The 15,891-nt window shown below is 35.5% G+C and overlaps 2 protein-coding genes across 4 annotated transcripts; one reads left to right on the top strand and one right to left on the bottom strand.

Moving 5' to 3' along the window:
• The first annotated feature begins 565 nt into the window (after window positions 1-565).
• CkIIalpha (casein kinase II subunit alpha) lies at window positions 566-11,521 on the top strand. Of its 3 annotated transcripts, none has more exons than XM_089650666.1 (7): window positions 566-799; window positions 1,269-1,564; window positions 2,566-2,753; window positions 7,438-7,630; window positions 8,340-8,568; window positions 9,315-9,476; window positions 9,567-11,521. In XM_089650666.1, exons 2-7 carry the CDS (start codon window positions 1,352-1,354, stop codon window positions 9,659-9,661), a joined length of 1,080 nt encoding a protein of 359 aa, XP_089506792.1. In that variant the 5' UTR covers window positions 566-799; window positions 1,269-1,351; the 3' UTR covers window positions 9,662-11,521. The 3 variants fall into 3 exon arrangements, with proteins under 3 accessions (XP_089506792.1, XP_089506794.1, XP_089506793.1); XM_089650668.1 differs by having other exon boundaries at window positions 569-799; window positions 8,340-8,569; window positions 9,328-9,476; XM_089650667.1 differs by lacking the exon at window positions 566-799 and adding an exon at window positions 838-1,071.
• A 909-nt stretch (window positions 11,522-12,430) lies between these two features.
• On the bottom strand, window positions 12,431-15,873 carry Ctu2 (Cytosolic thiouridylase subunit 2). Its single transcript, XM_089651132.1, has 5 exons — window positions 15,716-15,873; window positions 15,280-15,554; window positions 14,573-14,958; window positions 14,163-14,453; window positions 12,431-12,784 (listed from the first exon to the last, which is right to left on the bottom strand). The coding sequence occupies exons 1-5, from the start codon at window positions 15,784-15,786 to the stop codon at window positions 12,473-12,475; spliced, it is 1,335 nt and encodes a 444-aa protein (XP_089507258.1). The 5' UTR covers window positions 15,787-15,873; the 3' UTR covers window positions 12,431-12,472.
• Between the last annotated feature and the right edge of the window lie 18 nt (window positions 15,874-15,891).

Here is a 15,891-nt window from a genome sequence, read left to right on the forward strand (position 1 = left end):
TATATATATTTTTATAAATTCTAACCTTAGGAAACCAAACTAACATTTATGGAGCATTTTGACATATTTAACATTTTGAAAATACCGCTGACTAAATATCCGGAAGTTCTGGTAATGCCATAAATTTGACAGCGGATGTGATGATAATGGCGGCAATTTGATTTTTTTCTAAAAATATTGGGTAAGATACTCAACATCCTAGAAATGTATTGATTGATTGTTGTATTTTTATATTTTATTTACAAATTGTAAAATGTTAATCAATACTTACCTCTACTCACCACCAGATGAATAAATAACAATATGTTTTGATTTTGGTATTGGGTGGGTAGCTACTTTGAATAAAAGCTGATTTTTTAAATATCCCCAGTGTTCGAATAATATACGTGAAAAAGTTGAGTATTCTAATTTTTTTGACGCCGGTGAATACTATTTTATCGAATACAAAATTGAAAGAAGTTTATTAATAACAAAATTACGAAAACGAATCATTTAGTGACATTTCAAGTTAGTATAGTTGAAATTTGTGGGCTAGTTCTTCATCTTGCGGCCAACGCTCGAACTATTTATCAACGAGTGGGCTAAAATGTGCCGTGTACAAAAAGTTCGCATCTAGTTTTCCGTGGCGGGATGTGAGCGTCCATCTTGTATTTTATACGTTTAGAAGCCGGTTGACTTGTATATTTTAAAAATAATTTTTACTAAGGGCTGTGTCTCGATACCTTATTTCTTTTATCATTATTAGGTAGCTTGTTAACCAAATAAAGTATTACAAGGATTATCTGCCGAAATGTGCTAGGTACGTTAAACTTATTACCACCTTGACTGCGGCCACTCCGACAATTTGGCGAGTAATGGCGTGTGGTTTCTCTTACGACGTTCAGAATTTCATATGAAACGATCGCGTGTGTACATATTTTTTTCTGGAAATTCCTTTTAAACGTGCTAGTTCTCCATTATAGCCTTGAAAACTTCGTTACGATCGAGAATTGAACGTGTGAATAGATTTGACTCCAGACTTAACGCCCTTTCAAATTAACCACCCATTACCATTTCGCCTCGCGGCTGTCTGTAAGTTCATAAATTGTCAATTTGTAATCGTTGTTTCTTTCGCTTTTATCTCGCTAAAAGTAGCAGCCCTTGAAAAATAATATATTGTCGGGGAGGCCGTGACAAAGTGAAGACATGTGGCTCCGAAGTATTGTGTTGTGAAGAGTGGTGACTTGTTGGTTAGGGCTGATCTAAATGTTACTTACTATTGGTTCCAGGTGCATTAACTAACACTTATGCAGCTGTTACAAAGAGCTTCGTTGCCAGTCGAGGTTGTGTGAGACACATCTGTCTCCAGGGAATGGCAATGGCATTACCTAGTAGAGCACGAGTCTACGCAGACGTTAATTCGCACAAAACAAGGGACTATTGGGACTATGAGAGTTATGTTGTGGACTGGGGCAACCAGGATGACTATCAGTTGGTGCGCAAGCTCGGCCGGGGAAAGTACAGCGAAGTGTTCGAAGCAGTTACCGTCAAGAATGACGAAAAGTGTGTAGTTAAAATATTAAAAGTAAGTGCATCATCACTACTTACTACTATATCTATCTATCTAGCTATCTATAACATGGTGTCCAATTTGCCAATCATTGCACTGTTGTGTTGGGTCATTATGTAATTAAGTTTCTGCTGGGTTCTCTTCTGGGTGTATGTCTTGCGATACTTGGCCTTGGAGAAGAAAACTAGACTCTCATCCAATTGAAGCATTCCTTATATTTGAATTGTGTCCTCATACCTTGACGTGATGATATGTAACTTACATCGACCTAAACAGTCATTTCAACTCCGCGGAGCTCAAATTTCCTATTATGTAGCAGTTTGCTCAATGTGAACAAACAATCCTTAGAATAAGATACTAATGTCGGCTGCATTCCGAATAAAGTATGTGATTTTTTGTTATCTATTAATGATAGTCTCCTGCTCATCGACACATTAACGTCGTTCTCTTGTTATTAAAATTTAAACCGTGCATTTTCTTTCCTAGAAAGAGCGGATGGCGTGCCAGCAAAAAACGCTCAACTTGTCAAATATTTTTTTAAGCTTGCTCTGTTTTCCCGATATAAAGAACATGACACAGATAATTGAATATTGTTTTGTATTTTTTATTGCACCAGAATCCAAGGCTGGTGAAGTTGCCTTATTGGGGATTGTTTGTTTTGTAAGTTGATTGGAAATAGTTAGTCGAAAGAAATTCAAGGCCATGTTAGTTACCCCAGCCCTCTGAAATGTGAGATCATACACCCACCATCTATTACTGCATTGTTTATTTATGTTGATATTCAATATACATTTGACACTAGATGTATAGTAAACAAGAAAAGCTGTTAACATGTAAATATTATGTTTCCTTTGTGCTTCTTTTAGCTCAAAGCTATATTAAGTAGTGATTTGTTATTCTCTCCACCTGGGCGTGATTAGTTCCACCAGCAGAGAGGGAAGAGTTGCTAATAATTTATTTCCCCCCCCCACTTTAATTAAGTGCTGTCTTCTTATTGGTTATTTATCTGTTTGCAGCCTGTAAAAAAGAAGAAAATCAAACGTGAAATTAAGATCTTAGAAAATTTACGAGGTGGCACTAATATAATCACGCTCCAAGCTGTGGTGAAAGATCCCGTGTCGAGGACACCAGCCCTTATTTTTGAACATGTAAACAATACTGACTTCAAGCAGCTCTATGTGACCTTATCAGATTTTGATATTAGGTAAGTGTTGTAAATAACTGATGACTTTTGCAGTATAAAACTTCCCTTTATTGATCTGGTTAGCACATTAACTCAACTACTGCATCCCTTGTTACCTACTACAATATTATTTATTTACACCCCAGTGGGCTTTTACATGAAGTAAATATAAATGTAAATGATACAGTTATGTTAACTATGTATTTGTTGTACATTGTAACAATGGTAAAGCAAGTACCTGGTATTTTAATTACAAAATAAACAAAGTTACATCACATTTAAGTTTAGTAAATTTGAAATAATATAGACACACACTTCTTTAAAATAAGACTAATATAGCTTCATATTTAAAGTCACAATTCTATTTGTGAACAACATAGGTATTGTATTGGTATTTGTTTCTATAAAAAAACTCAACTAGCCCATTTTTCTTAGTAGAGTTAGAGAGGAATCTGTCAAATGTAACCCATTGTATTGTAATACATTTAGATAAACTCAATTTAGATGTTATATTTATTTAGGAAAGAATTAAAATCCAATATGAAGATGTCAACAGTAATTTTTTTGTTTATTTTTAATGTATGTCAAAATGAAAGTAAGTACTTCTCATCTAGGTTTAACAGTACTTTTGTTAATTTAAATGTATTTACTGAGCAATAGTGATAATGAACTCTTGGGCTGTCATGTTCAGTAAGTACCCCTGGCACACCCACAATCAATTTGCACACCTTTTAACTAAATTAATCAATACTTTGCAGTTTTTCTTATGATGGTTAGTTTGTCCTTCAATATTACATAATTAAAGATTTCCATTGCTAAATATAATGATTACTTTTTTAATAATTGCCTAAGCGTGGCAAATAAATTTCTTCTTTAATTTTATTTATCAAAATAATTTGAAAGTTAATTATTTCTCATGCTTTATGAATTTCATTCACTTATACAAATTACCACCGCAATAGTAATGACCTTTGTTTGTATTAATTTTATTTGGACCACTTTCAAAAATTATATTATTTGTTGAAATGTACATATTTCATTATTCCTCAATCATTATGTAAGACTACAGACTAAGAATTGTGATAAGTGAGCTCAAATTCATTAATTAAATACAGCAATTAATGTTATTATTACTCACTACCTAAACTGAGGAGTAATACACTTTATGAACAACTGATTCAATCAAGATAATAATAATTATCTTTGATTTTATTTATAACACTTATCAAAATAGTTTTTTTCTTTTGAAAATAAACTTTCATAAGAAAATCTATCATATGTTGTTCCTCATTGCTCATACTGTTTAGAAACTGTATTTCTTTAAAAGTGTAAGACCCTTCTTACACAGGGATAAGCAAGTAAACCGATACTCAACAATTCAAATATCTTAATGACTACTGCAGTACACCTGCACGGAAGTTGGCACACAGGAACACGTTGCTAACATTTGGTGAAATCGTCAGTGATGCCGGTCTCCCGCAACCAGTTGGATGATGTTGTTCCCACTCACGTCAACGAGACGGTTAAAATGGTAGATCGGTGATGATCTACCTTTTAACCCGAGGGCCAATTTATCCATTTTCAATAAGTTCACGGGCCGCAAGGGGTGAGGACATGGTTAACTTTGCAGCCGGTGGTGTCACAAGCCTATTTGTATTTTCAAAAACCAAAATTTTTCAATAAAACAATCACATAACACATAAACAAAGCACCGTAGGTGTAATTTTGGTTCCATGGCAACTCTGGACAGTGGCAATTCAACACGCTTTTGAAAAGTAATGTAAACTCATTAAATGTGATAAAAAAATTGCCAGTAAACCTAATGTAATCTATTCAAACTAGTTTCACTTTTCATGACTATATATCACTTTTCAAGAATGTGTTTAATTGCCACTGTCCTGAGTTTCCCGGTCAGCCAAATTTTATATCCAAGGCCAAACAAATAAATGCTGTCAATTTTTAACATTCTGAAATATTAAAGAACATTGAAAAATATTTACAATTTTGGGCAGCTGATTCAAAATAGGCAGACAAAAGTTTGTTGTGACACTCATATTTTGTAATACAAATTTGGAAAATTCAAAAAAAGTTTATCATTTGCACCCGGAAATCCAAATGATTGCTATTAAAAAAGAAATGTGCAAACTCTTTTGGAAGCATACCCTTATAAAATCCATGAATCCATAAAAAATCCCTGTAAAATAACAATCAAACAGGAGCCATTTTGCTAGGTTCAAGGTCAAATCAACCATTCAATATTTTAACTGTAAATTTTTTGATATTTTAATTTAGCCAAGTAAGCTGTTTGTAAAGCCTTGTGGGCCGCGTGAACTAGGCTCGCTGTGGTGCGTGTGTTGATCATCACTGTTTTAGATCAATGCTAGTAACAAAACAGTTGAAGAATGACAGAATGTAAAAATGACAGCTACAGCAATTGCTTCTTTGTCAGTGAGGTTATGACAGCATTCATGTTAATGTTTAATAATTTCATAATGTTTAGAGAATTGTACAATAAGGAATTTGAGTCCATTTTTTTTTAAATATCAAACATAAATACTAGTATTTTTTTGTTTTGTTTTTAAGTTCATTTTCATGGTTATATTAACTCTCCAAGTTAGAATTTTTTAAGCCCGCCCATAACCCGATAAAAACAACCATAACCTGAGCGGTAAGAGGTATATGGATGCGTGACGTCATCTGTGCTCTGCACTTCTACCGTGGGTAGTACTAGGCAGGCATTTTGTATGAAGATTTTCTTTATTCTTCACTAGGTAATTCTAGTAGATTTTTTTTATCAATGTTAACTGTCTAATTAAATTAAGGGTATTTTATTTATTTTTTTTAATATCAAAATTTCACCCTGAAATTAATTTTTAACGCTACAATTTGTTATTTGCGCCAAAACATCGCAGGACATTGGGGTTCACATGGTATTATCCATATACCAACGTAGCTCACATCCTAACACGTTGCTGCCGTTCGAGGTGTACTCGCCAGCGGGGTTAAACCATCGCTCTTATGTAAGTTTGAAATGAGTTTCTACTTATTCCATTTTTACAAAAACATTAATTTTGGGAGTAGGTGATTTTAGTCGCGGTCACGCTGTCCGAAATGAACATATATTTCAAAAGTCAAAATATTTTTACTCAACTTCCTTCCTTATTGGTGGCGACTCGGGTCTTGTGATTTCAATAACAACGTGAATGGACTGTGCGCAACTACTTGTTTGCACTGTTAGTACTCAAACTTGCGTATCCTTGTGGAGGAACTTCAAAACATTGCAAGGAATGGCGCCAACCTATATATCGGAACTATGTGTCTGACAAAACTGAAGCAATAGACAGCTTACTCTAAGGTCAGCAGATCTAGATGTTAGTAATCGTCTAATCGAACTTTCTAGGTCAAATCGAGCCGTTTACTATGATCGTTCTTTTAGTGTAACAGGCCCGCACATCTGGAATAGACTTCCCCCAGCTCTTACTAATCTTCAGAATTTGGCTGAATTTAAAACGGGCTTTAAAAACAAAATTACTTAAACAATCTTACCATTCATAAATCTTAACTTCTTTTCAATATTTTATAATATTCTAAAACTTACGGTAATTGTTTAGTTTCGGTTTTTCTCCTTATTGTACCTTTTTAAAATGTCTGCTCAGAAAATTCTCATTTCTGAGCACAAACTGCCTCCTGTTTTATATTATGTTTTAGTTTTAATATTCTTGTTTTGTCCTGTTGTTATTGTTATTCTAAGTTTTATCATCACTTTGTATAAACAGTGTATTTAGTGTTATAATATTAGATCTATATTGGGTAAGGGACACAGTAGGAATAATTTTAAGAACCACTAATACTGAATTACCATTTTTAAGTTTGTTATAGTTAAGCGCACTTGAAGTGAAATGACACTAAACTGCGCTATATAAATGCCATGTTATTATTATTATAAGAACGGCCTTAGTTTTATATAAGTCGTAGCGTAGAGTTGCAAAACCTGGTTTGGAATTTTTTTTAAAATCTGGATTATAGTCTTGAAAAACTGTTTGGACCACCTAGAATATAAGTAGAATTGCATTTTATGCTAGATATATAAAAATGAATACATTGTTCTTTTGATATTTTGCGAAAAATATTTGTAGGTTTTACTTTCAATGTATGAATTTCAAGTATTTTTTTTAAAAACATCAAAAATAATACTTTGTTTTAAATACATAAAATCAACCATGTTCAACAGTTTTTATGTGAAACCGCACAAGAGTCCCAACTGCCAGGAGCTAGTGAGATTATGGTATCCCAATTGGGGTATGTTGTCATACTGAAGGTAGTGGGGAGGGGAAGGAAATGTGGAGGAAGTACCTGGATACTCAGATCTGGTCATCAAACACGGCCAAAGCCATTTCAATTCTGAATGGTGGTCTTACACCATACTGAGAGTATCTTCCACTCTGGAACTTACGGCAAATATACTATACAGGCTGTCCGACGGTAAAGTGCCCTAACTTCAAGAGGTGATTCTACATGATGGTAGAAGTAAAAAAGAAAAAATTCCGAAATTTAACTTTTTTCCCATACGAAAATATTTTAAACTTGAATATCTGAGAAACAACCTAACCTTAGAAAAGCAAAAACCTTGAAAGCTGTGTATGTGGTGTGTGTAGTTGGTTTGTTTGTTTGTTTGTTGCTGTGAGCCTGTGTTGTTTGTTTGCAGATACTATTTATATGAGCTCCTGAAGGCTCTGGACTACTGCCACAGTATGGGCATCATGCACCGGGACGTGAAGCCACACAACGTGATGATAGACCACAAGAATAGGAAGCTGCGTCTCATCGACTGGGGGCTGGCGGAGTTCTACCACCCTGGTCAGGAGTACAATGTGCGCGTCGCTTCTAGATATTTCAAGGTAACAAACAAACTAACAAATTATCACTTTTATATATTACTCATAATAGGGACGGATTAGCGCAGTTGGTAGAGCAGCACCCAGGCGATGCGAATATCTGGGCTCAAGTCCTAGATGTGCCCGTGTTATTTAAATTTTCGTTTGAGAATTGCTAATATTGTCTTCAATAATTAAAAACAGTAATAGAATGTTTTATACTCTTATAAACTATTCCTATGTAAAAGCCCTTAAAAAGAGCGTTAAAAAATAAATAAATATGGTCACAGAATGGAACTTAAGGATTCTATACCAAAAACTGTATATTTTCCAAAAATATATCATGTAAAATGAATAACGAAATCAGAATATAATTATACGAAATAATTCATTAAAAATATATACAGGTTTGACTCTTGTATTTAACTAACTAAATAAATAAATTTGCATGTTAGCAAATATATAATTTTTTTTAATACATGACTATGAAGAAGCCAATCAAAATCGTGGGACATATAAAAGCAATGTACAAAATTTAGTTAAAATGCCCACCTGATGTTTGTGTGCATTCAATAATGATTTTTAAAAGATGATTACCACACTAAAGTTCTAAATGCCTGTATCCAGTTGGATTAGGGTGTCCTCAATTTGTAAGGAATTAGGATGGAGGGAGAGAGAAAGGTTGAATTAAAATACATAATTTTAATGTTGCATGTGCGTTGTTGTGTGTTAGGGCCCCGAGCTGCTGGTAGATTACCAGATGTACGACTACTCGCTGGACATGTGGTCGCTGGGCTGCATGCTGGCTTCCATGATCTTCCGCAAGGAGCCCTTCTTCCACGGCCACGACAACTACGACCAGCTCGTGCGCATCGCCAAGGTGCTCGGCACCGAGGAGCTCTTCGAGTACCTCGACAAGTACCACATAGAGCTCGACCCGCGCTTCAATGATATCCTGGGCAGGTTAGTGATCAAATCTGCGCTTCCTTCTGTTCCCTCATTACTGAGTATCATGCCTGAACCAAGCTCCACTCCATTCTCATTCGCTGGAGACGTGGACACATACGTTTCAGATATCCAACGCATTAGTGATGACCTTTGCTTCTCTTGCTATTATAACTTTACCAAAGACTATGAGCCATGCGAATCTCTATCTAAGCTTAAGTTTTACACTAGGGCATATATACATAACGACCCCTGGCTTGTTACTACATTGTGCTTTTTTTTTTTTTTTTTTAATTATTATAAGAGTTAGGACCCTCCCAAAATCCTTAAAATTGCCTTGTTTGAACATAATCAACAGACGTTTAAAAATTTGACAATGTATTATAAAAAAAAAGCAAAATGTACAGACATAGAATATTTTCTTCTAATATAGTTGGTGTAAAAAAATCTTAAAAGTCTGTCCAGCATTCGAGAAGAAAACGGGAAGACAAAACTTCGATTTTGATCATTTTATTTAGGTATTATCAGCTGAAGTGCAGTTGACCGTTTCGCTGAGTATTCAGAGGGTGACAGCAATAGTTTTGTAATATACCTATTCGTTTCCTCATAAGGGGAAGAAATGTTTTTTTTTACCTAACTTGGCTATTTGTCTCAAATAGCTCTATCCAAGTTGTTTTAATAATCGTTTCTTTCCTAATGATTGTAAAAGAATGCACCACAAATCTGGTTTTCTACAAATGTAATAAATATTTCATACGCAACTGATCTACGAGCAGACACTCCCGCAAGCGATGGGAACGCTTTGTGCACAGCGAGAACCAGCACCTGGTGACCCCCGAGTCGCTGGACTTTCTGGACCGCCTGCTGCGCTACGACCATTACGAACGCTTCACGGCGCAGGAGGCCATGGAGCACCCCTACTTCTGTGAGTACACTAGACTTTTGACTTGACAATGGCTATGTAGGAATGATGCCATCAGATGGGAGTGTAATGATGATATTGTGTGCTACCCAGATCCGGTGGTGAAGGAACTGGGACGCCTGGCCAACAGCAACTCGCCCACGCCCTCGGCCCACCCCATGCAGGGCGCGCTGCCGGCCGCCGAGTGAGCCCCGCAGCCCTCACCGCCCCCGCACCGCCAGCAGTCCGGCGTAGAGCGGTAGAGCCCGCCCTCCAACGGCACCGGGCCGGCCGCGTTCGTTATCCATTGTACCGACTAGTGGCCGCGTGTTAAGGAATGTTCTGTCACGCAACCGGAAGAGACAATATGAATTAGAATTATTGATTTTGAAATAACATATGTTTATTATATAGAATCTTAAAAAGTGTTTCTGGCTAAAATTAAATATTTAAAGAGAAATCATTTCAGGTTAAATAAATATATGGTTTCTGTTAATGATTGGTAAACTTACTTTTACGGTAACATTTTAGGTTTGGACATATTTTATACTGAATTAAAGTATTGACCCGATAGTAAAACAATTATATAGGTTACGCCCGCCGTTTATTTCTTCCGTTTGATATCTGCCGTTTATTTTCACCAAACGGTTTTTGTCTTTCCAGATGAAATCTGCGTAGTTACTTTGATCCAATTCATGCACTCTCATGTTTTGCATTTATATCTTTAGTGTTGATATTGTAATTATTTGTAATATAACTACCGTTTCAACGTATGCCTTGGAGCTGTTACGTTATAAATATATAATCCGTTAAAATTTTGTATTTATCTAGTAGAAACTGTAGATAAGAAGAAGATAGCGTAAGCGCATAAATACAAAATTTTAGGATCAGCTGTGAATCCACTATTTGATTTGTTTAGTCCCCACTTGTTCAGTTTGTTGGTTTGTTAGCCGAGAGCTCGGAGTCATGAGCCACGAGCCACTCTGCCGCCCGGCACTGTCCCACACTAACATGTATTTATTCTCCCTCCAGATTGCAGCTTGTAAAGACCTCCCCCAATGAAATCCCTCGCTATTCAATCTGTAACCGATATGGAGCGAGTGTATACACTACACTGTAATCCTGACTTTTGCTTTGCACTTAATAATCATTTCATTAGATTTTTTCCAAAAGTATTTTTGTAAGCCTCTCCCTTCAGCGAGCGATATCTAATCCTACTTTAACTATAAAATACTAATCTGACCACTAGAAACAAGTTTGTTTGCCTTGGGTGCAAATCTTCTCTGGGCAAATGGGAGACGCATTAGTCAGTGGACTGTGACATGTTGAACAATAACGAGCGCACAGCCGCCGTGTCACTGAGTGATATGTCTCCCCGCAGCAGGTGTCCTTATAGAGATTGGAGGTAATGTCTACAATTGATGAAAAGGGATATATTTTTGAAGTGATCAATTATAACAGTGCTACGGTGCGTCAATTGTACATTACCGTGTGATTAATTTAGATAGTTTTGTTTTCTAATCGTTACAAATGTTACGTCTATTTAAGATAAAACCCATAAAAATTTGAGTGCAAAATGCTTACTGTCTGCCAGCCCCTTCATGTTCATTTGTGGATCAGTGCGGTGGCTTTATCTATCCCCAGTACCCATACACGCATTGCTAGATAGCCACTACCCCGTGGTAGCCATCACCAACACACCTCTCCATGACTCACACTCTTACATTCCCAAAGGTGAATGGTTGCAGACAGAAAGCAGCTTGTATTGAATGTATATTATTTCTGTAACTGGTATTGTTAAGTTTCCGTCAGTAAGCAGTCAGCAGTCACCAAGTTACTGCGTGTACTCTACTTTACACGCACACCCTCTGGGAAAGTTGCTAACCACTCTGATAGACTAGTGTACCGGAACAATGTAATCATGCAGACTTGTGCTAAACTTATTTAATCATTGCATTATTATTGTTATGAAGCAACTTTCCTCTTGAACACTATTCTTATTTTATTGAAAACAGAAACAAAGCTTGTAACAACAATAAGAAACCCATCTAAAGTAAATAAACAGTTTTTCATGTACAAAATTTGTAGTCAATTTAAATATTATATTTACAAGATTTCCCTTTTATGTTTTACTGTAAGATTTAATAAATAGCCTTCGGGTCCTGAACCATTTCTTAATCTTATTACATAGATGGCGCTCTTGAACCAACCGTAGCACAATCCCTTGAAGCATCAAATGGCAATACAGACACTTGTTCAACATCTCTGGGAAACCGCTACCAACAAGGAAGACCCCAACAAGGTGGTTACATCAATAGTCTTTCCGCCGAAGCCTCCTGTCAGTCGATTTTAGTACAACCAGAATTAATCCTTAGGTCTCTGGCATAATCTGTCAGAAGGTCGAAGGTATTTCCGCTTAGCGATAAAATTAAATATTTCTGAGCTTATCTGAAAACTAAAAACTGTTTTTAAAAGTGATGAAATACGCTTTCAAATTTTATTATTAGAAATAAATCTGTAATTTTAAAATTATGATTGCAAACATAAATAAGCTTTAAAAATGGTTACCTTTTTGTAACTAAAATTACTGATAAAAATAATAAAAAAACACTCATTTTATTAGACAAATGTATTACAAACGTTACTGTCACCCCACTTTTAGTCACTTCATAAAAAAAAAATTCACAAATTGCTGTTGGAGCTTGGTTTAATGGAGGTATACATTTTAATTCTTCTGTGGTTAACTTCTAGATTTCAATATAAAGCATGGTGATTTCTCTTTCTAACACCATTTAGATCATATATGATAAAGATGTTCCTAAAAGCGAACAAATAAATTAGCCTATAAATCCTGTAGAAATATTGTGGCAATGATAATTACAGATTGTTTAAAAGGGAAGCACGAGTGAAAATGAAAAAAAAAATGTCCTGTTTCTGAACTTTTGACTTATAATTAAATCTACAGAGATAGGTACATATAAAATATTAATTCCTTTATTCACAATTAATGACGAGACACATCATAATAAAAAGTCCTGAATCTGGTTTCTAGTATCTAACAAAGATTTCTTGATTCTAATAGAAGACACCAGTTGTTTTGGGAGGAGACTAATGTCTTTCACATCCCTGATAACCAATCGGCAGCTGTAACAGAGGAAAACTTCCAGTTCAGATCTAGTCAGCGGAGCATCGGATCCCTTGCAAGTACAATCAATGCATTTGCCATTCACCACTGGTTCACCCGAGTTTGAGAAGGTTTGGTTGGAAATCTTTCTGGAGTATTCCGTTGCTTGGAGAGCAGAGCATACAACTGTTTGGGTGTCCAAGTGTGACTAAAACAAAGAAAACCTTATTAGTTAATAAAATATTTAAAACAATAATTGAGAAAACTGAGTTGGATGTGGAAAAAGTTTATGGATAAGTGACAACTTTAACCCTTGAAATGCCGAGCTCCCGTGACCCCTCCACACTGTTAATAGGGTAAAAATCCCACAAACAAAGTATTGTTTTCAGATTACAATTGGATTCGCCGGCGCTTAATGGATACATACAAATTTTTCATATCCGATGGGTACTTTTGGAGCTTGAGAAGTTAATGAAATGTGTTTTCATATTAGGAGTGAGTCCAATAAATCTGATTTTGAAAGCATTCGACTCACTCTGAGTTCAAAATATAATTAAATGATTCATTCTCTCTGGTTCCGAACTCACATCCAAACATCGACCAACAATGTTTGGACGCGGCAGTGGAGTGGATCTTAAAATTGACACTGGAACCACTAGGTTTGTTATTTTTAATTCCTGCATTACACTATACATATCGACTATGTTTTGGTAAAACCCTTTAAGCCACATTTTTGGGAATGTTACTTTTCAGTAGTTTCATATAGAATAGTCTTCAAAGAACAACACGGTAAAGTATTTTTTGCTGATTAAGGCATTTTTAATACTAAAAACTATAAATTTGGTTATTTCGAAATAAACGTAGATGAGATGACTCAAATCTCACATAATTATAAATAATGTAAATTTTACATCAAAATTTTGTAAAAGAAATAACAGCTTTAATATAAACTTGAGATTTTTTATTGGTTTTACGAATTTGTAAACATTAATTTTTCTCTAGTAGTTTTAATTTTGTGGCTTGAAGGGTTTTAGCTTTTAGCAAACCACAGTCGATATTATAATGGACAGCGTTTGTTTTAGGTCAAGAATAAATCACTGATGATTTACAATCATTACTTAAAAATTGGTTACATGCCTTAGGTAAGTAAATCTGATAAGTTTGTAACTTCTGTCGTTCCCGAACTTTCATAGCAACGCGTGGCGGGGTACAGATAGTTAAATTAATATTATTGCAGGTGATGCTTTCCTGATAAACTATCAGAATTAGCTTTATAATAATTCATCAAGGAGATCTGAATGGCCAGGATCTCCCAATATTGTTGGTTCCTTATGCTGCGTATAACCTGGACAAAACTACCGCAAATTATAGGAAAGGAATGAAGCAAATGCAAACGGCGCGACACACCGCTTGCAGTTGCTTTATTCCTTTCCCGTAATTCGTGACTTGGCTCGCAGAAATTTAATCAAGTTTATTAGCACCCTTGGTCTCACCAATCTCTGGCTATTGATGAAGAAATCTTTAGGCAGCGATGGGTTATTCCAGAAGAGGAATCGAATGAAAGACTTAACGAGATATATACATACCATGCATAGAGCACATGTGTCTTCTTCAGAGGCGGGAGTGGTGGTTTTATTTTCCATTTTCTCTCCAGTTCGAATGACGGCACAGATGGTAGATGGGAAATTTTCTTGCAAATCATTAACAAACTTATTGGTCAATGTCTGAATGCTGGCGTAAGGGTTATCACTACTGGCCATAGACTTGTGAGGCAGATAACAAATATTGTTGAACTCTAGAAAATAGTTTAAATCGTGTGTCATGAAGTCTCTCATGGGACGCAGAATTCTGATGTTATTTCTTGAATCACAGAAACCCTAAAATAGATTTAGTAACATTAATATTATGTTCAAATGTAAATGGAATATAATGCAAACATAACAAAATCTCATGCAACATCTTGATTGAGATAAAAACAATGTTCGTTACAACTCACAACATCGGACGATAGGTGTGAGCCTCCTCCCAATGAAACGCTAGCCAGAAGATTGGCCGCGAGTTTGGTGGCGGTGTCTGCAACTAAAATAAATGAACATTTTAGTTCCGTTGCGCAGTCCAGAAGAAGTTGTTGTCTGAATTTTTTCAAAAGATCTTGTTTAGCAGTTAGAGTGGAGGCTGAAGAGAATAAATCCTTTATTTGAGAATCCAGTATGTCATTAATCTCTAGATTTTCATCCATCGCTATAAAATTGGGTTCAGTCTTCAGAACCTCACTTATTGAAGTAAAATAAGCTGGGATATTTGCTTCAGAAGCCATCGTTTGTTGGATCGATTCTTTTCTTTTATGTCTCTCTTCTTTTGTACTGTGAGTTATAATTCCATCTGAAAAATAATAATGACAAATATTACCAAGTTCATATAGGAGTAAAATTACATACATAATGGCAATATTTCATCATAATTTTAAGTTTAAAATATTTAATTTATCAACCGATACGCTGTAAGTTATAGGCCTCCAAAAGAGTAGCCACATTTCTAAAATAATGAATGTATCTAGTAGAGACCCATTTATCAAGCAGGTGGACAGAGAATAGCCGATGATTTAATATTGAGAATTGAGTACACATATTGTTTCATAGTGCTTTCACACAAAGGAAGTATTGAATTCCTTCAGTCTAAACTTTAACTTTAGGGCCGTCATACCATCAATATACAGCAAAAAAGGTTGAAATCTCAGTTTCTTGTGGGCCGCTTCGCTAAGTCCTAAGTTAACCAGTTCCAGAAGAGCTGAAGAAGCGGCATCTCCCGAGAAGGCAATAAGAACCTTGTCTCCAGCTCTGACGAGCTTGGACTTGCCGAGACTGGCGCGGAACTTGTGAACGACGCTGGTCAAGAAGCATTCTTTGCAGTAAGGATCTCTTTTCCTCAAAATTATAGCTGCTTTTTTCTTGTTGCACTTCCTGCATTCCTCATTTTCTCTAAAAAAATATTTAATTTAGTAACCAAACAAAACTTAGTATTTATTATTTCAAATCATCACAAAAGTTTCCGTGAAATCGTACAGAATTTGGTAAAATCGTATAAATATTTGGAAGACATTGATAAATACACAAGGAAGACTATTAATTTTTTAACACACATATTTCGTAAAGGCGTTTCACTCTTCATAAAATTGATTTCGTCGGCTTCGTCATCGGCTATAGAACACATGTTTAAAGGAATATAAAACTCTTTCTGCTAAAATCGTAATAAATTTAATAAAACGTGAGGTTTTATAACTGTCACGAACTGTCAGCTGTCAATTCATGCCATAAA

This window comes from Hesperophylax consimilis, chromosome 3 (assembly GCF_061612785.1).
Source record: "Hesperophylax consimilis isolate HC1 chromosome 3, BYU_Hcon_1.0, whole genome shotgun sequence".
Classification (NCBI taxonomy): Eukaryota; Metazoa; Arthropoda; class Insecta; order Trichoptera; family Limnephilidae; genus Hesperophylax; species Hesperophylax consimilis.